Below are 21,108 nucleotides of genomic sequence, written 5' to 3' on the forward strand. Positions count from 1 at the left end.
TTTTGCTTCCCGTGTTGGGCCGGGGCTGCTCATTACTTTCTCCCTAACGAGCGTTTCCTGTATTCCAGTGGAAAAGAACAGTATGTCGGCGCAGGAAGAGGGTGCTGTTTTCCCTGCCAAAAACTCAGCTCGGAGCTGTCAGGCCTCGGAGCAGGTGGTGATGGAGGGTGTGGAAGTTATGAACAAAAACAGAGCAAAACAGAACAGGGGAGGAAAAGGTTTACGTAAAGAAAAAGTAAGTATATTTCCATTTATGACAGAAGGTGTTTCTCCAGCATAGTTTCTCTTCAGATTCATACAGAGCCAGGTCAGGGTTGAGTGAGGCCAAGAGCAGATTTACCTTTGGTGGCCCCACTTCCTGTTCAACTAACCGCTACAACACCGACTTTCTGCTCATATTCTTGAAAGCTTTTTATTGTTATCATATTTTTTTAATTCTGCATATAAACAAATTTAAATGTATGGCAGAATATATTGTGCTGGACAGTCACTCTTATTTATATTTACTCAATAAATGCCAATTCAAACAGAGCTCCCGTTTTAAGCCTTTTATTTCTGAAATATAATTTTTTTAAAGGAATAAGTTACATGAGTCTGAAGAAATGTCCTATACTACATCATTATATGTTTTTAAACGGTGTTATTAATTAAGCTCAAACAACTGACCAGGCAATTAACCAGAAATTAAAGAGCCACCATTTAAAAAAAAAGACTAATATCACAAATAGATAGAATGAGTACAATATGTTTTCCAAGCTCACACACGCATGAAATATATGTCCAAATTACATTATGAATCTGGAAAAAATAACTGTTACTAAAGAAAATACAGGAAATATTAAGTTTAAAATGCTAAAATATATATATGCACAAGTTGCATAGCTGTCAACAACTCCTATGAGATTTAATTTCTCTTGGAGTTGCAAAGTTTCCTTATACCTGGTGCTAGGCTGGTGGATTTATACACAACTTCTGCACGGTATAGTCTTTTTATTCTTTATTTATAAATACAAAGACAGATCTTCAGCCAACAAACAAATTATTAAAACACATCTGCTCCAATCTCTGCACTGTTGTCAGGTTACTATTTACCTGAACAGTATTCATAACAGGAATCTTCTTCTTCTGGCTTTCTCCTTTCAGGGGTCACCACAGCATGTCATCTGTCTTCTGCGGTAGGCCATTGGCTCTAGAGCAGTGTTAACTTTTCCTCTGCTGGTCTGTAGGGCAGTAATCTGTATTTACTGTGTTCTTATACCAATTAAAAGGTCTTGTTGGATGGGTTAGGAAGGAACAACACTGACACATGCGCAGAAGAAGTGGTCAGGGAAGGAGACGACCAAGGAGGCCACCTTTCCAGTAAAGGAGGCGCTGCCACCTCCTCGGAAGTGTCTCTGCTCCGCTCACCTGTCCGTCACCAAGAGGTGTTGAACTTTAACCTGACGTAATTACGTCTTGGCTGTGGCATGCGTGTCCGCTGTAAGTTCCCATCGAATTCCTCTTGTGCATTTTTAAGATGCTGTGCACTCCCAGTCTGAATGCCGAGCTCTTACTAAACCGGTTAAAATAGGATGTCAACAAGTGACGCAGCAGAGCTGGAGCTCAGAGTCGGAGGAGGAGGAGGAGGAGAAGGAGGAGGAGAAACGCCGAAGCCTCAGTGCGCCACGACAGGAGCTGCATGGACTACAACTGCAAGGTAGCTGAAAAATCACTTTAAAACTCACTTTTAGCGGATTCTTCGCTGTAGCTGTGCGGCGGCTCCGCTTCTTGTTCACCCTTTGCGCGACGCTACGCACTTCTCAGGTCCGTGTGGCTTTAGCAGCGCGTCCAAGACGGGCTGTTCCGGAGCGAGACGAACGCACGCCGAACTTGGTTTAGAAACAGCGCTTTTTTAAACGCGAAGGCTTATCTGGCGGGAATCTGAGCTTTGTGGTGAAAATTAAAACTTTGGTGGATTCGGGTTTTGATCTAGATGAGTTCGGCGTTAGAATAGTCGCTCTATGTTTTGATTTTATATGAAGTTGTATAATATTTTGGACGTTCCCCATATATTTTTACCGCATAACACGGCAGGAATAGCCTACGTCTTAAAGAAGATCTAAAGGTAATAAAACTGTTTTGTAAGAAGACTTTGCTTGAAAACAAAAAAGCAATATTTCACTCCGTGGTTAGGTTTATTTATTTTTCTCGTGGAGGGACATTTTTAAATATCTTGTTTGGTTTGCTTGGTGCTCTTCTCATTGGTAAACTAATAAAATGTGACCAATTTAAGTATCTCATACATTTTCCTTGACAGCTTGCATCCATAAATAATAAACTAACTTCTGTTTTTGGCTCAGGCTATGGAGCTCCCAAAGTGCCTAAAAGGTTTCAATACATAAATTATATCTATCTATCTATCTATCTATCTATCTATCTATCTATCTATCTATCTGTTTTTCTAAAACTTGCATTTATAATTAAATGTAAAATGTATAAAAGTCGGTGGAAAAGATTTACAGATAAGACAGCTTGATAATGTCCTGCAGTAAACTCCATGAAACAATGATATAGGGCTATTTGTAAATAATAGCAAGACGATCTTTGCATTGAGTTGATATAATTGCATATTTAAGACATTATTCAGACACTTGTTTCCAGTTTTAATGAAATATTGACATGTTTATGTAACCATTCTTCTGCATTTATGTTTTTTGTAGGGAGTTTTCTCTTATATTGGCAATTTTAGACCACCGTGCCGTATTTGGAGCTGCATACCTCTGTGCAGAAAGTCAATTGCAAACCTGAAGCAGCAACTGCAGGTTGTGCTACTTCAGGGCACAGTTGTTCGCATTTTATCAGACGAGCTGGTACACGTTCCCCAAGCTCTGCACATCAACCATATATATACAAAGTTGCTGTCTGTGCATGTCAGAGCTCAAACGTCCCTCATCCTCCTGCTAATTCCTTCTAAACCAACACAGTGTATACCAGCCTATAGGCTGCAAAGACAACATTATTCTGTACATTTGAACATGCAAACAAGGTGTGGCAGCAGCAGCTGCAGGACAAGTCCCCACTTTGTCCCGGCCACCTTTTCTCTTGACACCAATCCATTAGGTGGGAAGCTCATTAGGCAGAAACTTCAACAGGATTTTCAAGGAGTAAATCATTTGCAGGAGTTGAGCCATTGCATATGTTCGTCAGAGCTGAGCGTGCAGCGCACACCCACACTTTCAGTTCAGCCTGAGTCCCTGCAGTTATGTAAGCCCTAACTGGCAGCCTGTGCACACACCCACAGCGAAGCTGACCTCATGTAGGGAGAAAAAAGGAAAACAGCAACATCTATTAGGCGTACAATGCTGCAGCCAAAAAAAAAAAGGGCCTCTCAGTTACTCATCTGCTTACAGACCATCAAAACAAAGAGAGCTTCAGATGCTGGTCATGATAACTGGATTTTTACTCAGCGGCTGTCAAATGAAGCTGGAAGTTTGTTTTTCTGATGTCAGCAGCAGATTTGATGTCACTGAAACCTTTCAGCTTTTTTCTACTCTACAAAGAGTCTATGGTAACAGTCTGTAGTCAGATTTAAGAAAAGGCTCAAATACTTTCTTATATTTCTGTACAAGTTGTTTTGTAAAAAGGCAACATTATCTAACTTATTATTATTATTTAATAATAATACTAACAATTAAGCCAGCAGGAATGTTTAGATGCAATAACAAAGACTACAACAATATTCAAGTTTACACAACCCAGCAAACGCACTTTTATTATTCTTTGTATTAACAAATACCATTTACGTTTGACATGGAGTGCCTGGTTCCTAAGTGGTCTTGAAAAATTTGGGAATTAGTTTTTATTTTCCTGTTACAGATAGCCGGGAAGAGTTAAAAGTATTTGAACAATGTGTATGTCCATACTTTACTCCTTATTACTATATTAAATCTGCATGTCTTTTTTTAAAGTGATTGTCACCCTTAATCACTGATTTGGCTCATCATATCTTCACTGTAACATTTTAGCAATCAGTTATTCTGAGTTATTTAGTAAGAACATGTAGAGAAATACTTTGTTGCATGCTTAGTCATAACACTCAAAAAAGGACAGTTTCCATGCTTTGTTATTTTCATATATATCTCCAGACCACATTAGATCAAGGTTTTGCTTCTGGGTCTGATCTGAGGTGGTTCTGATGCTAAATAGAAATCAATTTTTAGATTAGAAATATCACCGATAGAATAAAGGGTTTTATTTATTGTAATATGTACTTTAGACTTGATTTAACCATTTCAGCCTTTTCTTAAGGTGTACTAAGAAACTATTTAAAATATTCTTTTTGTGTATTTTTTTCAAATGTCATAATTCATTTAGTGTAGGACCATCCAGTTAGGATTAGTCTGAATGTTATAGATCTTTAAATAGAGCCAATGTCTGTGTCTGTCCAGATGCCAAATAAGCAGTGAAACACGCTGTTTCTGCTCAATCCCGACCAATTTCAGCATTGTGTTTTTATTATTTGTCTAATAATTTAAGCCAAGCTAAAACATAAAGATTTTCACCGCGTATGCCCAAATCATCCAAAACAACAACAAAAAGGTATGGAAATGTTTGGAGTTTTGAAATGAAAAACATGCAGAGCAGCCAAAACAAACAGGTATTTATAGAAAAATGCTGTCATGTTGCAATGCTTTAAGAATCCATTTTGAAAAAGTCTTCAAGTGAATATAGTGTTGCAGGTGGTTTCTGGTTTCCCTCAGGGGATTTGAAAAATAGGCCTGACGTCTGCATCGTAGCTGAATCTCTGTCTCCGTCTAAAGGAGCTAGAAACCCGAGTGTTGCGATGACCAGCTAACCCTTAAAGACCGTGTTGCCTCCGTCACTCGATGATGCCGCTCCGCATTATTAAGCATGAGAAAAATCAGGCTGCATCGAACCCAACACATCACCCGGCTCCTGGGGTGGTCATTTCAAGCCTTGACTGCTGCAGCGCCCTCCGACCTGCTCTCCCTGCTTGTGCTGTGACACCTCTACAGATTACAGATGGTCCGGACGCTTCTGGTCGTCAATCAGCCTAAAAGCGAACACGTCAGCCCTCTGTTCGTTGAGCTCCGCTGACTGACTACCTTTAGCTGCTCGCTTCAAATTCAAATCAATGATCTTGGCCCACAGAGTGGCTCCCATCTACTTGAATGGCATAAGCCTTTGTGAGAGCACCACAGGTCGGCTAGCAGCGCCTACGCCACTGAGACAATGGGCTCTCTATTCTTCTGTCGTTCCATGATGTTGGGACGACCTACTGAGCGCCTCCAGAACAGTGGTGTCCCTGTCTGTCTTTAGGAAACTCTTGAAGTCTTCAGAGGGCATCTCCTACCCTGAACCCTCTCTCTCTGCCCTTCCCTCTATGCCTGCACACTTGTTCTGCCTGTTATTCCTGTCACCTCCAACGGAGCCTGTCAGTGGTCTCTTCTCTAAGTACCTGAACTGTTAACATCGAGATTAGCTGCGTTGTTATAACATATCATTCCTAAGTCGCTTTGGATAAAAGTGTCTGGCAAATGCATAGACCTAAGAATAACAAACTATTGTTTTGTCTGATACCATAAACCTTTGACAAGTCATCTAAAATATGCATCTGTTTTTGTTTTGTTTTTCATTTGCACTTGTCCATCAACTAAGGCTGTCTAGGAACATTTAATTAGCATCAATGACTTCCTGTTTCCCTGGGGCACCAATAAGACGTGACACATAGACGCATTTGTCTGCTCTGCTCTTCACAATGTGAGACAAGAGAACACGACAGGACCGAAGTGTGTTGCTCTTCCCGAGACAGGAAAGGACCACAGGGAAAACGTTTCTCATCTAAAGTTGCCGAGGTGCGACTCTGATGCTGACGGAGCTCGGAGAAGAAGAAGAAGCCTATAATTGCCTCGCTCCGTAAAGGACGGCTTTAACCTCTCCCCACAAGCCTCATCAGCTTTATGAGCTGATGAAACAACATGCACATCGCCGCACAGCCTCGGTTCCAGCTAATTATGCTGGTCCAGCCTTGACAGCACCCCACTGCTAGGACTTGAATCCCCGTTGGCCCTTTAGTCCTCGCAGCTGGAGAAGGTCAGAATAACGCCATAATCGAGTCCAGTCACAAAGGATGCGTGATGAGCACTGGGCCCCATTACATGGGCCCCGTTACGTGACCATCATTACAGCAAGGAGGCTCTAAACCCCTGTACACCTTTGGCTTTGATCTCGGATGCAAAGTTTAAAAAAGACGGACCCATCAACTGCCGTAGCGAGGTGTCGAGATGCTGCGATGAAGGAGGACTAATGGGGAAGACAAAGTAATTAAGCACATACCAGAGAAAGTGAACACGCCCAGCATTGTGCGCTTATGTAGTTCTGCCACCCGGGGACCAATTAGGACAGAAATGTGCCTTGCTTAAAGGCACTACAGTCCCAGAACAGCGCTAATAATTAACAGGCCCGCCCTTCATGTGATGGCAGGCTTCTGACAAGCACACCTTGCACTTTTTAGTGCTCTCTCAACCAAGGCCGCCTAAGTCACACTCCTACTAAGGAGGCAGAGCTAATTAGTTTGTTTGAATGTCACTCGGATCTGCCGTCGCAGACCAGGCCTTTTTTACCCTCCAGAGCATCCCTCGGAGTTCCAAGCATTAGTATGTTTGTCACATGAGAACATCTCTTCACAGGCCTTAGGGAAAATAAGGCTTAAAAACACGCTAAAAGGCGTGTTATCCTTGGCACATTTTGAAAACATGGGGCTCTCTTAGCCTCTCCTCTTTCCTCAACTTTCTGTCTGCTCCTCTGTTTTGTCTTGTCCCGGCAAGCCTTGATACAGAATATGCTTGTGTGATGCCAGTAAGTCACCCCTGAGGGCAAGGTGGGGATGTGCTCTGTTTGATGGGCCGCTCTAATAGCAAGACAAAAAAAGGGCACACGTATACATAAAAACGCTGCATCCTAAGCATACATTTCCATAAGGAGGGGAAGTGGATGTCCTATTAGAGATATTCACTGACATTACATTTGCTGAGTTTGCCAGTGTGGTTGGCCACACCGTCAGTGGACGCACATAAGCAAGTTTTAGTGACTGCGTGAGTGGGTGTCTTCACCCAGTTCTCTGGCTGGAGGAGAAAGTGTTGACTTGTTACATAAGCCCAGTTAATAAGACTCGCACCTCCAGAGTGATCGGACGAGAGGAGCATAGCTACGGCCTTATCTCGTGACTGGTTACAATTAGCAGGAATTATATAGCTGCAGAGTCAGGGCAAGGGTGAATGATTAACAGGGAGTCAGGTTTCTTTTATATAATTGGTAAGTTATTAATTTTCTTTGCTTTTTTGAGTTAAATTTTAAACATGCAGGGTCCAGTAATGGACCAAGGGGGGACTATTTGTATCGCTTTAGCTCCGATACACTGAAAGTCATCATAAAATGTATCAGATATTTCAGATAAACATCGGAAATTGAATTAAACACTGTAACCACCAACAGGAAAACATGCATCTGCAACAAATTCAGTTATCTTTTACCATAAATCTTGTATGGAGGACATGTGGCCCTACTGTTCCTCAGCTTGCTAATGTAAATCAATCTGTGTTCAGCCTGTTTGGTTGTGTCACAATTTTTTTCCCCTCTGTAGTACGGAAGCCCTGAACGGCCATTTTTGGCGTAATTTCTTTTTTTTTTCTTTTTCTTTTTTAGGAAACCCACCAAAATGTTTTTATAATCACAGGAAAATGAGCTGATATAAATTTTTAATGCCGTTATATGATTAAAATTAGAAGAATTAGCCCATTATCCAGGGATAACTTTAGTATTTTCTTGGCCCATAATAAAATATTTCTTCAGACTTTTTGTCAGCTGTTTAATTCATGATTATCAGTGATTTTTATTAGTTTTTTGTATTGATAATCTAATCAATCTAAACTAGCAGCATCAAACAAGCCGGTTTCATAGTAATAAATAATTAATAAGGGCCACAGGAGGACTTTTAGAAGTAACACCCCAGCTATAGTCGATATTTGTTGTCTTCTATATTTTCTAGTTATGTAACAGCAGCTGTCCACTTGCTCTTCTCCTTGGCCACTGCATCTGACTGAGAAGTCATACTGTTTCCACACACTGTACACCGCAATTATTGAGGGGGGGAGATGCTCATGTTTTGGTTTGTTCCCAATGCTCTCTCATTGGTGTGTCTCCTCATGTGTTACATTTTAAAAGTTGTGCAATTTAGTTCAGCTCATAAATACTCTGCATGCACATTTCATCAATTCGTAAGTGATCATTTCTGGCTCCTATTTCTCCTTCACAAACAGACTAATATCCATCGATTCTTCTTGTAGTGGCCTTTATATCCACAGACAACTTTGTTTTATGTTACATAAAATTGGCTTCATGGCCAGTGGAGGGGAAGTTTAAATTTAAGCCCATTCCTTGTAGCTCTGTAGAAAAAGGTTAATTTAGAATTACCAGTAAAAATGACAAGTTGGGAGCAGGGCTGCACAATATATCACATAATTTATTCAAAACCAAGTTGTTTATAGATAGATAGATAGATAGATAGATAGATAGATAGATAGATAGATAGATAGATAGATAGATAGATAGATAGATAGAAACATAAACAACTAGGTTTTGAATAAATGATGGCAAATTATTTAGGTGGCACTCATTCAGACTGTTTATGCTAGCTGTTTATTTGGTGTTATTAGTTAAATGGGGCACAAAAATGTTTTAGAAGATAACGATATGGAAAAGATTGTAAAATCAACTATGAATGTTGTTTCATTGCCAAGACAGCAGAATTCAACCTGTGGTAATTTGGTCCATAAAATCATGTTGTTAAAATGAAAGTACTGAATTTTATTTCATTTCCAGTGGCAGGAAAGACAACTCATTATCTGGGGTCTATGTTTGCAATGAATCCAAAACAGAATCACCGTTTAATTTATTTGTTTTGTTCTTATAACGCAAATCATATATTCTTATTGCGTCGCATGTTTTATATTGCACCGCCCTACTTGGGAGTTCCTTTCCATTTGTTGAACCATTTAATAGGCCGAGGGGAACAAAGTCAATGACATTTCATTCTTATAGATATTAAACTACCAACTTTTCTTTTTTCTTTTTACCACTGAAAATCTGTTTAGCTTGTCTTCACTTTCTATTTTATTTCCCTTTTTATCATGATTGCTGATTAATAACCTTATCTCCGTGCACGTTTTCAGAAAGCAAATTAATTACTCTGAAACGATGTGGACCACTTCTAGGGGTAAAGATTAAAACAGAAGAGAAACAAAAATCTTAATAAACTCAAGCTAATTGGTGTTTATATTTCAAGCTCTTATCTCACAGCTCTCAATTAACAAAAAACTAAAATTCGGCTTCTGCGAAAATTTGAATACTAAATGAAACCAGTACAAAGATGTGTAATACAAAAATGTACCGCGGCTTCACACAAGGAATGTGACATTTGTAGACAACGTCCTGTACACATCTGTGTGTGGTGGCTCTAAAGTGCTGAAGCAGGTTGTACTGCGTCTGTTTGTCCCAACTTCCTTGATGGACTGACGTTATTTTTGCTGAATATGTCCGTCTTTTTCTAAACACGTTTTCCTTCCACTTAACTTTCCACTACTTTGCTTGAACACTGTTTTCTGTGACCAGTCACCTTGTTTACCCTTGACCCTATTGTAGCTTACTCTTCATGTTGAGGGTGTCTTCTGAACATCCTGTAGGCAAGTGGTCCTCCCATTGATTATGGAGGCCATAGCACAACATTTCTATATCAAATTGTTTTAATCTGTTTTATGTAAAATTAATCAATTTGTTGATGATATTGGGATTTATTTAGATGCAGCTGTAGAGTAGCGTCACTCAGCCTCAAACAAATAAGTGAAAGTAGAAAGAAATACACTTTTTTGTTAAAGTACCATGATATACACACTAACTACTTAACTCACGTCCTGCATATTGCTTCCCACTCAGCTTGATTTTGCTAACCACTAAGTGTGATCTATGTTCCAAGTAAAACAATCAGGCAAAACCAGTTGGTGGATCAGCAAAAACACATAGTGGAAAATCCACATCTAACTGACTGGGAGGTGCAAACAATATTAATCGTTACATAGAAAATACTTTGTAGTAACACTGGTCTGATTTAAAGTGTTTTTTCAATTGTTGTGTTTTAGTAAACACCAGGACAACACATTCGCTGGACTATTCACACAAGGGTACCAGAATTGTGGTAGAACATCAGCTGAGCATCACCCAGCAGTCATCAGACAAGAAGAGGATCGTAAAGGTAAACGTCCTGATCTGACCCACGGGACACACATTAACTGTCGCTTTGACCTCAACTTCATTGCTGAACTCTGGTTCTGTTGCAACATTAACAGCTGAAAGTCTAAGGAAGGACAAGGCTTATCGTTGGGGTCATTCAGAGGTCCAGATCGAGAGCTCTGCTGATTCCATCCTCATCACCAGCGTCTTTCTGAGACTCTCCGGACCAAGGCTGAGATTAGAGAAGACATCAGAGCCACGGCTGGGCCAACATACCAGGTGCAAAATATTTTGTCTCACTATATCTACCAATAAAGGTTCATTCAGCCATTTAAATCACATGTTTTCTAACATTTAGTCAAACAGTAACTGAATCTTTGAACCTTGATCGCTCCCCTCAGTCTGTGCTGAGCAGCTACCGGCTGCTGGTGTGCTCAAGGAAGCGCGCTAAGTGCCAGAAAAGTACCTGTTAAGAAATGCATTGTGCTTTTAGTTTTATTTTTACTAATGTGACATTAGTGAAAATAAAACTATTAATATTGTGCTGAAACTGCTAAATCAAGTATGTGGCATCTTTCAGGAAGTAAACTTTACATTGTTGGAGTTAACGTTTCACAGCGTTCCTCAGATCCCCCACCCGTGCGCCAATTGGTTTCCTTGTTTCGTTCTTAAGTAAATCGTGCATCAACTCTACAGGATATTTCCTGTTAATGCCTTGGGAAAAATATTCACCTTCCTTTGATGATGGCGTATGACTCATACTAAGTTTGATTGTTTTCTTATTTTGGCTCCTTATTAATTTTCCTGCACGCAGTGCCGCAGTCTGATGATAGCCCATGGCTGAACCAAAATCCTTTCCTCTCACTTCACTTTTTAACCCCTTCTCTTATCTGCCTTCTACCCGCCCACAATCATATTAGACTTGTTCTTCCCTTATATAGAAATCTTGAATGTAGGGTGTGTGTTATTGTTGTGATTCAGTCGTCCCGCCCTATATTAGCTGCTTTGAAAGCGCTTGCCCGAGTGTGCATATGGTGGAAAGTCGGAGCAGATCTGACTCTGGGAAAGTTGTTTAGAGAAGAACAAGCAGGGCGAGGAATGCCGACGGTCTGGTCGATCAGCATTCCCGTGTCAATCGTTGGATATGTGACCCCGCTGATGTTTCGCTTAAAAACATTACAGTGGAACAGGGGAACAGTGGGTGTGTCTGACAGCAGGAGTTATCGATAAAGCAGTTGTGCAGATTTACTTCTTGTTTTTTAGGTGGTTAATAATCAGATTTATTGCATATTTAATTCTGTTTTCTTTTCTCTCGCTTTTATTTCCAGTTTGTTTGACCCACAGTCAACTGCGACCAAGCATAGCGTCTTAAAGGTAAAGATAATTTTCCATGATTGTTGTGACACCATGAATTGCAGGTTTTAACCCTGCGACATCAAAAATGTCCCCAGTCTAATCGGTAACTGTAAAGCTTTCAGTTTATTCGAATCACGTGACACAGTCTTCTGTGATTGGATCTTTGAGTGACACTTAAAACCATCTGAGATTGATGATTATTTTAACTGTTAGAGGAGACAGGGTGTGTGTGTTTTTTTGGCATTGGAACGCTCTGCTGCCTTTCACAAAAACCCGTTTGTCAGGGCTTCAATCTCTAGAATAGCTAATGCATGGGAACACAGACTTCAAAAAAGCTCCGCCTCATGTCAGCACGAAGTTAGAAATACTGATAGCAGGTGGAAAAAAAAGACCAGAAAGCCTTTTACTTTGCTGTTAAGGAATTTGCATTGGTAAGATAAGACTAAGTTGACTTATGAAAACAACTAGGCTTTACTGAAACGCAGGGATCCATCAGAAGTGTAGTTAAATACAGTGCCTTGCAAAGTTATTCATATTCTGTGAACATTTTTGACATGTTGTCACATTATAACAACAAACTTTAAGGTTTTCTATTAGGATTTTATGCAGCAGAGCAATGCAAAGTAGTGCATAATAGTGAAGTGGAATACAGGGGTTACTTGACTTTAAAATATTTTTCCAAATAAAAGTAATACATTTTTTACTACGCCAATCTTTATTTTGATACCCTTAAATAAAATCCTGTGAAATCAACTCCCTTCAGAAATGTTTTTTTATTGAATATTAGTGAACAAAAAGAATAGTCAAGACCAAGGAACACTCAAGACAGATGTTTAGTGCAGGGTTATTATGCAGCTTTATGTTATCTTATAAATGAATGTCATGTTGTGTGTTGTTATGTAACAGTACAGTTTGCGTATCAAGGGACTCAAGTTTAACATTTGACATCCATACAAATCTGTGTTGGAGGAAACTAACACATTAACTACCCCTCATCAACATCATGCTCAAAGAGAGCTTATCTTTGTCAATAACAGGGAAGCTTTTCTGGGTTGATGGAATGATGGATGGCTGCTGAATAAATGACAAAACTGGAGAGAAAAAGACTTTTAAGAGGCTGCAGAAGACTGGAATCAGAGGTTCATCTTCCAGCAGGACAGGGATTATAAACGTATAGCTAGAACCGCATTGGTTGTATAATGGCCCAGTTAAAGTCCACACCTAAATCCAGCCGAGAATCTTTGCAAGACATGAAAGTTGATGTTCTCAGATGCTCACCATCCAGTCTGACTGAGCTCAAGATATATATATATCCCAGAAGACTTGTAGCATTGACTAAAAAAACTAGTGAATCTACAAAGTATTGGCTTAGTGGAGCTGAATGCTAATGCAGGCAACACTGTTACGTATCTAAAATCCAAGTAAATACATTGTATTGATTGTTTATGTTTGTAATGTGGCAAAATATCAAAAGGTTTAATACTTGTTAATACTGTGCATTGAACTGTGTCTAGGGAGGGATATAGTGTAAAATTTGTAAAAACAGAACATTCAGGCAATGGCAGTAATCTTTATGCATCTCCACAGGTTAATGGAAAAACTTCATCCAGCTCCTCCATAGAGACGACCAGCTTGTGTCCATCATCGGAGACGATCCTGTTTCCAGCCAAGAAGCAGGAAGAACTCATCAAAGTTTTTAACCATGATCTGGGGATTACCAGAAACCTGAGCAGAACTCATATTATTTCTAATGGTGACACTGAAGCCTGTCAACATAATGGCTTGTGTAGACTTTCATGTGAGCCACAGTCCAGACATTGCCCTGGATCCTTAACTGGAACTAAAACAGACGTAAAGCACCAAACAAACCTTCAAAGCCATTCTCGTTTTGTGAACGCTGTACCCATGTTGTCTTCCACCATTGTATCAGTGCTGGCTCCTCAGTGGGGTGTCCGTCCAAGGCGGGCCAAAAGGTTTGATGGAACTGGATATTCAGAAGCTCAGGGGGATTTGCAAGAAGTTGCAAATGCGTCATCAACTCACCAACCGGGTTTCCAGGGGACATGGAGCCCACATGGTGTAAACACTGTACTGACAGATGGGTCGAACATTCCAAGGAGAACAACATTACTGGGCACCAGAAGTAACACAGCGGGCTGGTCGAGTAAAAGTGATCCTTCAAGCTTGGATTTTAATACTAAAAAGGACATGATTCAGACTGTTTCTTTAGAGTCGGCTGCTTTAAGCCCCTCAGCCACTTCTCCAAAGTACTGGACCCCCTTCTCCCTTAACTCTAACGAACAACGAAACCCCCAAACGGCCCTCCATGGACGACAACCTTCTCTTCGCTCAGAACCAAGGACGAGCAGTCTTCTTCTGTCTTTTAGAGGATTACACTCCAATAGTACAAATTCCAGTCAAACTCCGGTCCTCACTGAGTCAAAGCCCTCATCTCTGAGCAGTTCTCTCAATAATAACCAACAAGAGAGACTAAGGCCCGTCCACTCGCCTTTATCTATTTCTTACAGGACAACTGACACTGGGCCGGTCCCCTCTCCCATAGGTTCCGCTCATAGAGAGGGAAACACATCTGACAAGTTTTCTTTTCTTACTTCCCCATCAAACAGAAGTATGAAAGACAATTCCTTTACTCAGCAGCCTCAGTCAGTACAAATGACCCCGACTAGCTTTGCGTCTTCTAAATCTCTATTGCAGGGTAAAGGTCCTCTAGAGAGGCAACAGGACTGTAAGAATGCAGATAACACAGACAGCTCCATTTCTCCTACCAGATATTTTCAGTATGATCATCCTGCATCTTTAAAAACACAAACTCCCCCTAGGAGAACCATCCTGAAATCCACTTCCTGGTGGAAACAAGTTTCTCAGGAAGGCAGTCCTCCTCTGAGTGGGAAAAACAAGAAAGACTACGAAAAAACAGACTCTCCGAGTCTGACAGACAACAAAAGACCAGGTAGTTATATGCGCAGTAACAGTGATAACAACAACTCACCAGAGTTGGTTTGCAAAGGTAACATGAACCTCTCTTTAAAAACACGGTCACCTGAATCAGAAAAGGCTGCCAACCAGCAGCAAGGCTTAAATGGAGACAATAGAGAACCACAAAAGCTTCAGAGTATGCCTGATTGTTGGTCTGCTTCTAAACTTAGCACAGTTTCAGCACAAACAAAACTAAGCCACACCAACGTCTCAGACAAGAATGATGAAAGAAAGACTTTGTATACTTCACATGCACCTTTGTTTACTCCCATGACCTCAAATCCACCTGCAGATAGCATTGATAAACACAATGGTTTGCAACCCAAAACCACCAGTGCTCCTGCCCCTCAAAACAACATATACACACAAAAGTTAAATAAAAAAAATATTTTTCAGGTTTATGCCACCACTCCCAGCACCAAACCTCCCCCTTCTCAAACCACCTCGGACCACTCCTCTGGTCCAAACACAAAAAACAACTTTTCTTTTCAGTCTAATCAGGTTCCCTCTAACACCAATATTCATTCTTCTTCAACCCAAACATCAAAATTTACCAGTAAATCCAATATCACACCTCTTGGCTTTAAAAGAAATTCATCCTGCCTTCCTAAGCCTTACCTCTCCAAATCTGTGACCAGTCTTAGTCCCACTGTAAACACTTTCAAAACAAGAGCCAGCTCCATATCAGCCACTCCCACCACATCTTCTGCTACCACTTCTGGTAGTCCATCCACCCTAAGCCCTCCTGTCGCCATTACATCGCCCATCTCTATCACGCCCTCCTCTCTCCTAACACCGCCTGCCACTCCTGTAAGTGCTATCTCCACCTCAGAATCTTCTCCTCCCAATTTAAAAAGCATAGTTTACAACAGTCTAGAAAGAGAACCCAAAAAAAATGGAAAGAAAGACAAGCGAGTAACATGGCTGGACTCGGTGGACAGACATTGTTCAGACTCCATCAGTGTGGAGAAGTCAGATCCCTCCGAGGTTCAAGCAAATTCTCCAGCTCCCACAAAACTCCCCCAAGGTTCCCCTTTTGTCTTCTCATACCTAGGGTCAGGTAGTCCAGAAGGGGCTGGAGCCCCTGTTTGTGCTCCAGATCGCAAGGTCCTCAATACACAAGTGGGAAGAGGAGGAAAATATCGCTCCTTATCATCCGACTGTGCCGAGGCAGGGACCACGGATCATGACAAAAACAAGCACACAGCTGGTGATAAACAGGGCCCTAGTACAACCAGGCAGGAACGTACACTATCTGTGGAGTCTGGCACAGCTCAGTGTCGATACTCCGCTCCCCTTTCCCTCCCTCCTGATTTCCCAAGTGGGTATAAACATCGCTATAGCACCCCACCTTACTCCACGCTAATGTCTACCAGGCAGACACAAGGAGAGTTGAAGACCTCACCACAGACCTTTCCCGTTTCTCAGCCCTCTCTGGAAAATCTTACTCCACAGCCTTCATCGAAGGCTGGCCCGTTGGTGTCAACACACAGACCCCCCTATTTGTCACCTATCAGAACATCCCAGCCATTTTCAAAGCCCATCCTAAGTGGAACTGCCAAGCTGGGGAGCTCAGTAGGCAGTCTTTCAGATGCCGATGCGGTCAACAATAATAAACTTCAGGACCACATCCAGGCTGGACCAAATTGTCAGCTACAGTTTCTTGACAACAGGGTTCATGTAAGCTCTCAGTGTCTTGAAGAGAATGAGGATCACAGCTTTTCCTCAACCTATGTAACAGAAACACTGGTTTACAGGCTTAAATTTAAAACAGATACAGCTACAGAAGCCGCAAAGAACACCGCACCTACAACTTCACAACATGACACAAACACTTCTGTGGAGACCAAGGTTAATCAACAGCCATGCCCTATGCAGAGTAAGGAAGCAGTTGGGCAGTCATGCCTGCTTTCTGATCAGAGCTCCAGTGATGGCAGGTCAACAAAGAGTGAACTTAGTCTTGAAGAAACCAATAACACAAGCACCAAGGAGTCTGCACTGGTTAAAAATAGGTTTTCTTCAGTTGAGGTTAATAATGAACAAAGTCCTAAGAAAAGCCCGTTTAGTATAAAGAGAAGCATCAGCACACCCAGCTCTAGTTTGTCAAGGTCAGAGTCGGAGAGGGTCTCCAAGAGTTACAGCAAAGTGGACCAGATGTTCAACAAGCTGAAGCAAAAGCTCAGCTCCAGACGAACTGAAGATGACTCGTCCTTCCTATGGAAGTGGAAACGGACTTCACAAACACCTTCCGTCAGTGGATCAAGTGACATGAGCGATGTCAGCGCAGACAGTACCAGAACTCTGGAGGATCGAACGCAGGAGAAAGAGATGGTGCTTAAAGAGAGTGCAGTGAAAACTGGGGACACAAAAAATGTAAAAAGTGACAATAGATACACTCTCATACAAGCACCGTCTGATGGAGAAAAAAAGGCAGAAAATGATTTGTCCATTTGGTCAGAGAGTGCCGTTCAAGGAAATAAAAGAGATGATCAAAGTTCTTGTGTTCATCTGACAGTCCATGGACCAGCTGAACAGTTTGACTTGTATGAAAACAATGGGACGCAGCACACAAACCAGTTCCTCCCCTGTTCGGATCATAGCGTTGATGGCAGCCTCAGTCCTAATGCTGCTTATCCAAGTCAGTGCAAGAGATCCACACCCAGCCCCAGGAGTCCCTTCTCGCCATTTCCCTCTCTTTCTCCTGTTTCCCCTTGTTCCAGTGCAGAGGTGTTTGATGACAATGTTTTCTTCAGTCCAAAACCTCCGCGCCGCCGGGAATCTTCATCTCCATTTGAGACCGGAGAAGGACTCAGATTAGGATTCTCAAGAAGGAGCCGGGCATCCATTGGTCCCCCCACTCCAAGTCCAGTAAAGGATAAGGAACCCTTTACATCCTCATATGCAGATTTAAAGTATGGCATTGAACCGGGGAGATCTTTTTCTGTCAGCTCTGTCCTCTCCAGTCGACCCGCTCGGCCTGGACGGATTTCTACGGGAAACAGGTTCATGAGCGTGGGGGACCTTTCCCAGCCCACTCTGTCTTGTGCAAGTAATGCCAGTGAGTTCTTGACACCCAGTGAGATGGGACAGCTTTGTTCCCAGCCTGACTGTGATCCTCACATGTCACATTTCCCCAGCGATCCTGCAGTGAGATCCAGATCTCTCCCTCGGTCCTTGACTCAGTGCTTGGCAAAGTGGAGCTCAGGAGTGCCTCCTTCTCAGTCTGGCACCAGCACTGCCTCAAAGCCACGTCGTCTTCACAGCTCCAGCGTCTGTGACTTTTCATGGGATACAGAGGGTCCGCCAACCCCTCCTCCAACACCTCCCCTCTCACCAGTAACCAGGCGCATGTCCAAACCTCCGAGCCTTCCTTCCCCCACATTTCCCAGCTCACCAGAAATGGTGCACCAAGTGGACAGCCAGCCTTCCAGAGCCCATCGCCCCTCCCAGGGCTATGTGTCCAGCCTTGACACTTTCGACGAATCTTCAGACAGCAGCTCTGACACTACGACAGATGATGAGTATTACATAGACTCGGAGGAGGACGGAGACAGGGAGACGGAGCTGTGAAAGGAGTCCAGACACAAACAGGAAACATTAAACTCATTGAAAAAAGAGAGACAAAACTTTTGTTTGTTTTTACATAATAACTTGTTTATCCTCATGTTCTTGTTTATTCTGCAACAAAGACATGATGGCAGCTGGGACAAAGAAACACCCTGCTGGATGCGCTTCTTACAATGTGTGTATGCAGTGATGGCAAGAAGTGGAGATACTGCATGAGCAAGCTGGATACAATCATAGCTTTAGGTGCATTGTTCATTATATTGTCTTTGAATGCTGCTCTGCAAATTATAAATACCAAATGGTGATAGATTTTAACATTTAAAGTGTTGTGGCATGGTTGAGGTGTCCAGTACTTTTGAGTATACATGTGGTTATTTTAAAAGAACAAAGCACTCTGTAAGGTTAAGCTTTTGGCTCGAGCTCTATCTTCAGCTTTGCATTTCATTCTGTGAGGTGACAGTAAGTACAAAGTCTGTGTGCATAGTATGCTGTCATGTGACGTTTCATGATCTCTTATTGTGTTTGACCATTGAAGGGAGTAAAAATAACTGTTTTTGTAAGAATTTGAAATGGCTGTACATATGAGAGTTGTACACTGGAATTGAATTAATTAATATTTTCCATCTAACACTCCGCTCTTATTTGCACAATGACAATCCTAAATCTTAATATATCTGTTTTATAAATAAATAAGAGTTTTCTAACAAAGCTTTCTGGCGTTCCACGCATTATTTGTGTATGTGTTGTTCAATTCCGTTAAGAGGCAATACATTTGCATAGAAAGCCGAGGAAATAACGCCCAAGGCGCCATTCCTGATTATGGGTTTCTCGCTAACCAGATGAATGAATAAGTTCCTGAGTGACAGCTTCCTTTGATAGTTTGTGCTGTAGGTGGAACCAGCAAAAGCCTCATAAACATACAGCTTGGTGCTTCATGCCACCATTAGTTTTGGCAGCCAGTCCTCTGCTGTGGGGATGGTTGGAGAAAACGTCCTTTGACCTGCACGGTTATAAACACTCCACATTTGCTGGTAGCAAACCTTGTGCCTTGACTTTCCAAGACACTTTGACACCTAGGCAACACATTCTGCTTCATATTATCAAGCCATGACATCATCTGGGAAGGGCACTGCTGCCTTTTAGGGTATGTCATCATCCTGAATGCACGGCCTTCACATCTGCTTTTCCATTGTGGAAAACATTCTTCTCTTTAGATAGCTCCTAATAGGCCGGATTATCTTTTGTACCAGTCAAGATCAGATTTTCAAAAGACTGTAAAGCTTTTCCTTTGGACATTGGAAGCTTAATTTAGTAAGTCCTTTCTCAAGATCACTTTCACAGAGGCTTATTTTGTTGCTCAAAACACTTTGTAATGCATTTCAAAGCATGGAAACATACAGAAACTAAAGGAATAAATCAGCGTCATTTCTCCTTTTTTCTTTGTTTAGCAGCCTCCAACAAAGATTTTCCATTGAAAGGCCAGAAAAAGGAAATTAATGTGGAGGGTGATTTTAGGGAGGATGAATCTCTGAAGTCCTTTTGTCGGATCCCTGCTGACTTTTCTAAATGGTTATTTTTTGTACAAGTGCTGCCACATCCTTTATGATCCTTTGGGGAATCATCATTAGGCTATACTTTGTTTTTCATTTTCCACTTCTGTAGTGTCTAACTGTGCTATCGCTGACATTTTAATGTTGATCAAAAGACGCTCATGCTGCATGAGATTTGCGGTGTCAACCATTCTCTCCGTCATAATGATGTCCCCTCTGCTCTCGCTGAGTTTAGGATCTTGATCACAAAGACCTAGATCCTCTGTGGGGTGAACTACAGCAAAAGTCTGTCCAAGTGGTATGATCTTAGTAAACACATATTTGTGGTATTGACATACGTTTAGATGCCTTTTCTTATGCTTACCTATTTTTTCCCCAGAAAAAAACTTCTAAAGCAAATATTCAAAATAAAAACGCTTGTAAGCAGATTGTGTGTGTGATTCTGGACTTTAGCGCAGCTCGTTATGTTTAAAAAAAAAAAAAAACTGGTTATACACAGAGCGGTTCCAGTCATTAGCCCTCTCTACAGCTTTTTCTAACACAGTGAGGGAACTGCTCATGTTAAAAAGCAAGGCTGGCTCAGAAAAAGGCTGACAGAGGCCTGTCTTTCATTATGTAACGTGATTAAAGGTTGAAGGTGTTAAACACACTGACACTGTTTATTTTATTGGGAATGTTCCTATAGCGTCAGAGGCAAGCTTGGACTTTGAAATGTCACCCTGACTGAACCGTAAGATCTCTGTTGCCACAATAAATGAACGCCCTAAACATGCACCATTGTTTGTACTTAACAAAATAAAATACAAGGAGATTGCTTTTCTGTAAAGTAGGAACTTTGGCTTAGAATAGATAATGTAAAGATCTGCTTGGAGCAATTCACAACATTGCTCCAAGCAATTCACAACTCGATCAAATGGAAACAGAACAGCTTAACTAACAAAATGGACTAGAAAATCATTTAATCCTTCTCAATGTATTATCATTACTGTTTGACATGATACATTACTGACCAAGTGAACATTTATTTTGAGAGGAAAAACATTAACCGTTGTCATGGAGGCATAGAAACACATGAGGGAAGCTGTGTTTTATTTCATGTTTCAGGATTAGTGCCTCTATGCTGCCCTCTAAGGGACTCATATGTTACATTCAGCCTCAGTTCAGAATCTATTGTGTTCTGCACTGTTTTGTCATCGTGATATTCAAGCAGCAGCTGCGTTGTTCATACATTCACTGCAGTTGCAGTTAAAGTCAAAGGTTTGCATACATTCTTCCTGTGTTATTTAAATGGGTTGATCTGGCTCTTAGACAGAAGACCCAAATTTTCAGCCGGAGACACAGAAGTAGAATTTAA

General features: G+C 41.4%; 1 protein-coding gene across 1 annotated transcript; it reads left to right on the forward strand.

Annotated features, from left to right (window-relative positions):
- Window positions 1–1,482: 1,482 nt before the first annotated feature.
- Window positions 1,483–18,912, forward strand: zmp:0000000991 (mucin-12). The gene is made up of 5 exons (XM_012853389.3): window positions 1,483–1,696; window positions 10,194–10,306; window positions 10,401–10,563; window positions 11,613–11,658; window positions 13,228–18,912. Exons 1-5 carry the CDS (start codon window positions 1,572–1,574, stop codon window positions 18,205–18,207), a joined length of 5,427 nt encoding a protein of 1,808 aa, XP_012708843.2. The 5' UTR covers window positions 1,483–1,571; the 3' UTR covers window positions 18,208–18,912.
- The last annotated feature ends 2,196 nt before the right edge of the window (window positions 18,913–21,108 follow it).

The sequence above is a fragment of the Fundulus heteroclitus genome, chromosome 21 (assembly GCF_011125445.2).
Source record: "Fundulus heteroclitus isolate FHET01 chromosome 21, MU-UCD_Fhet_4.1, whole genome shotgun sequence".
Classification (NCBI taxonomy): Eukaryota; Metazoa; Chordata; class Actinopteri; order Cyprinodontiformes; family Fundulidae; genus Fundulus; species Fundulus heteroclitus.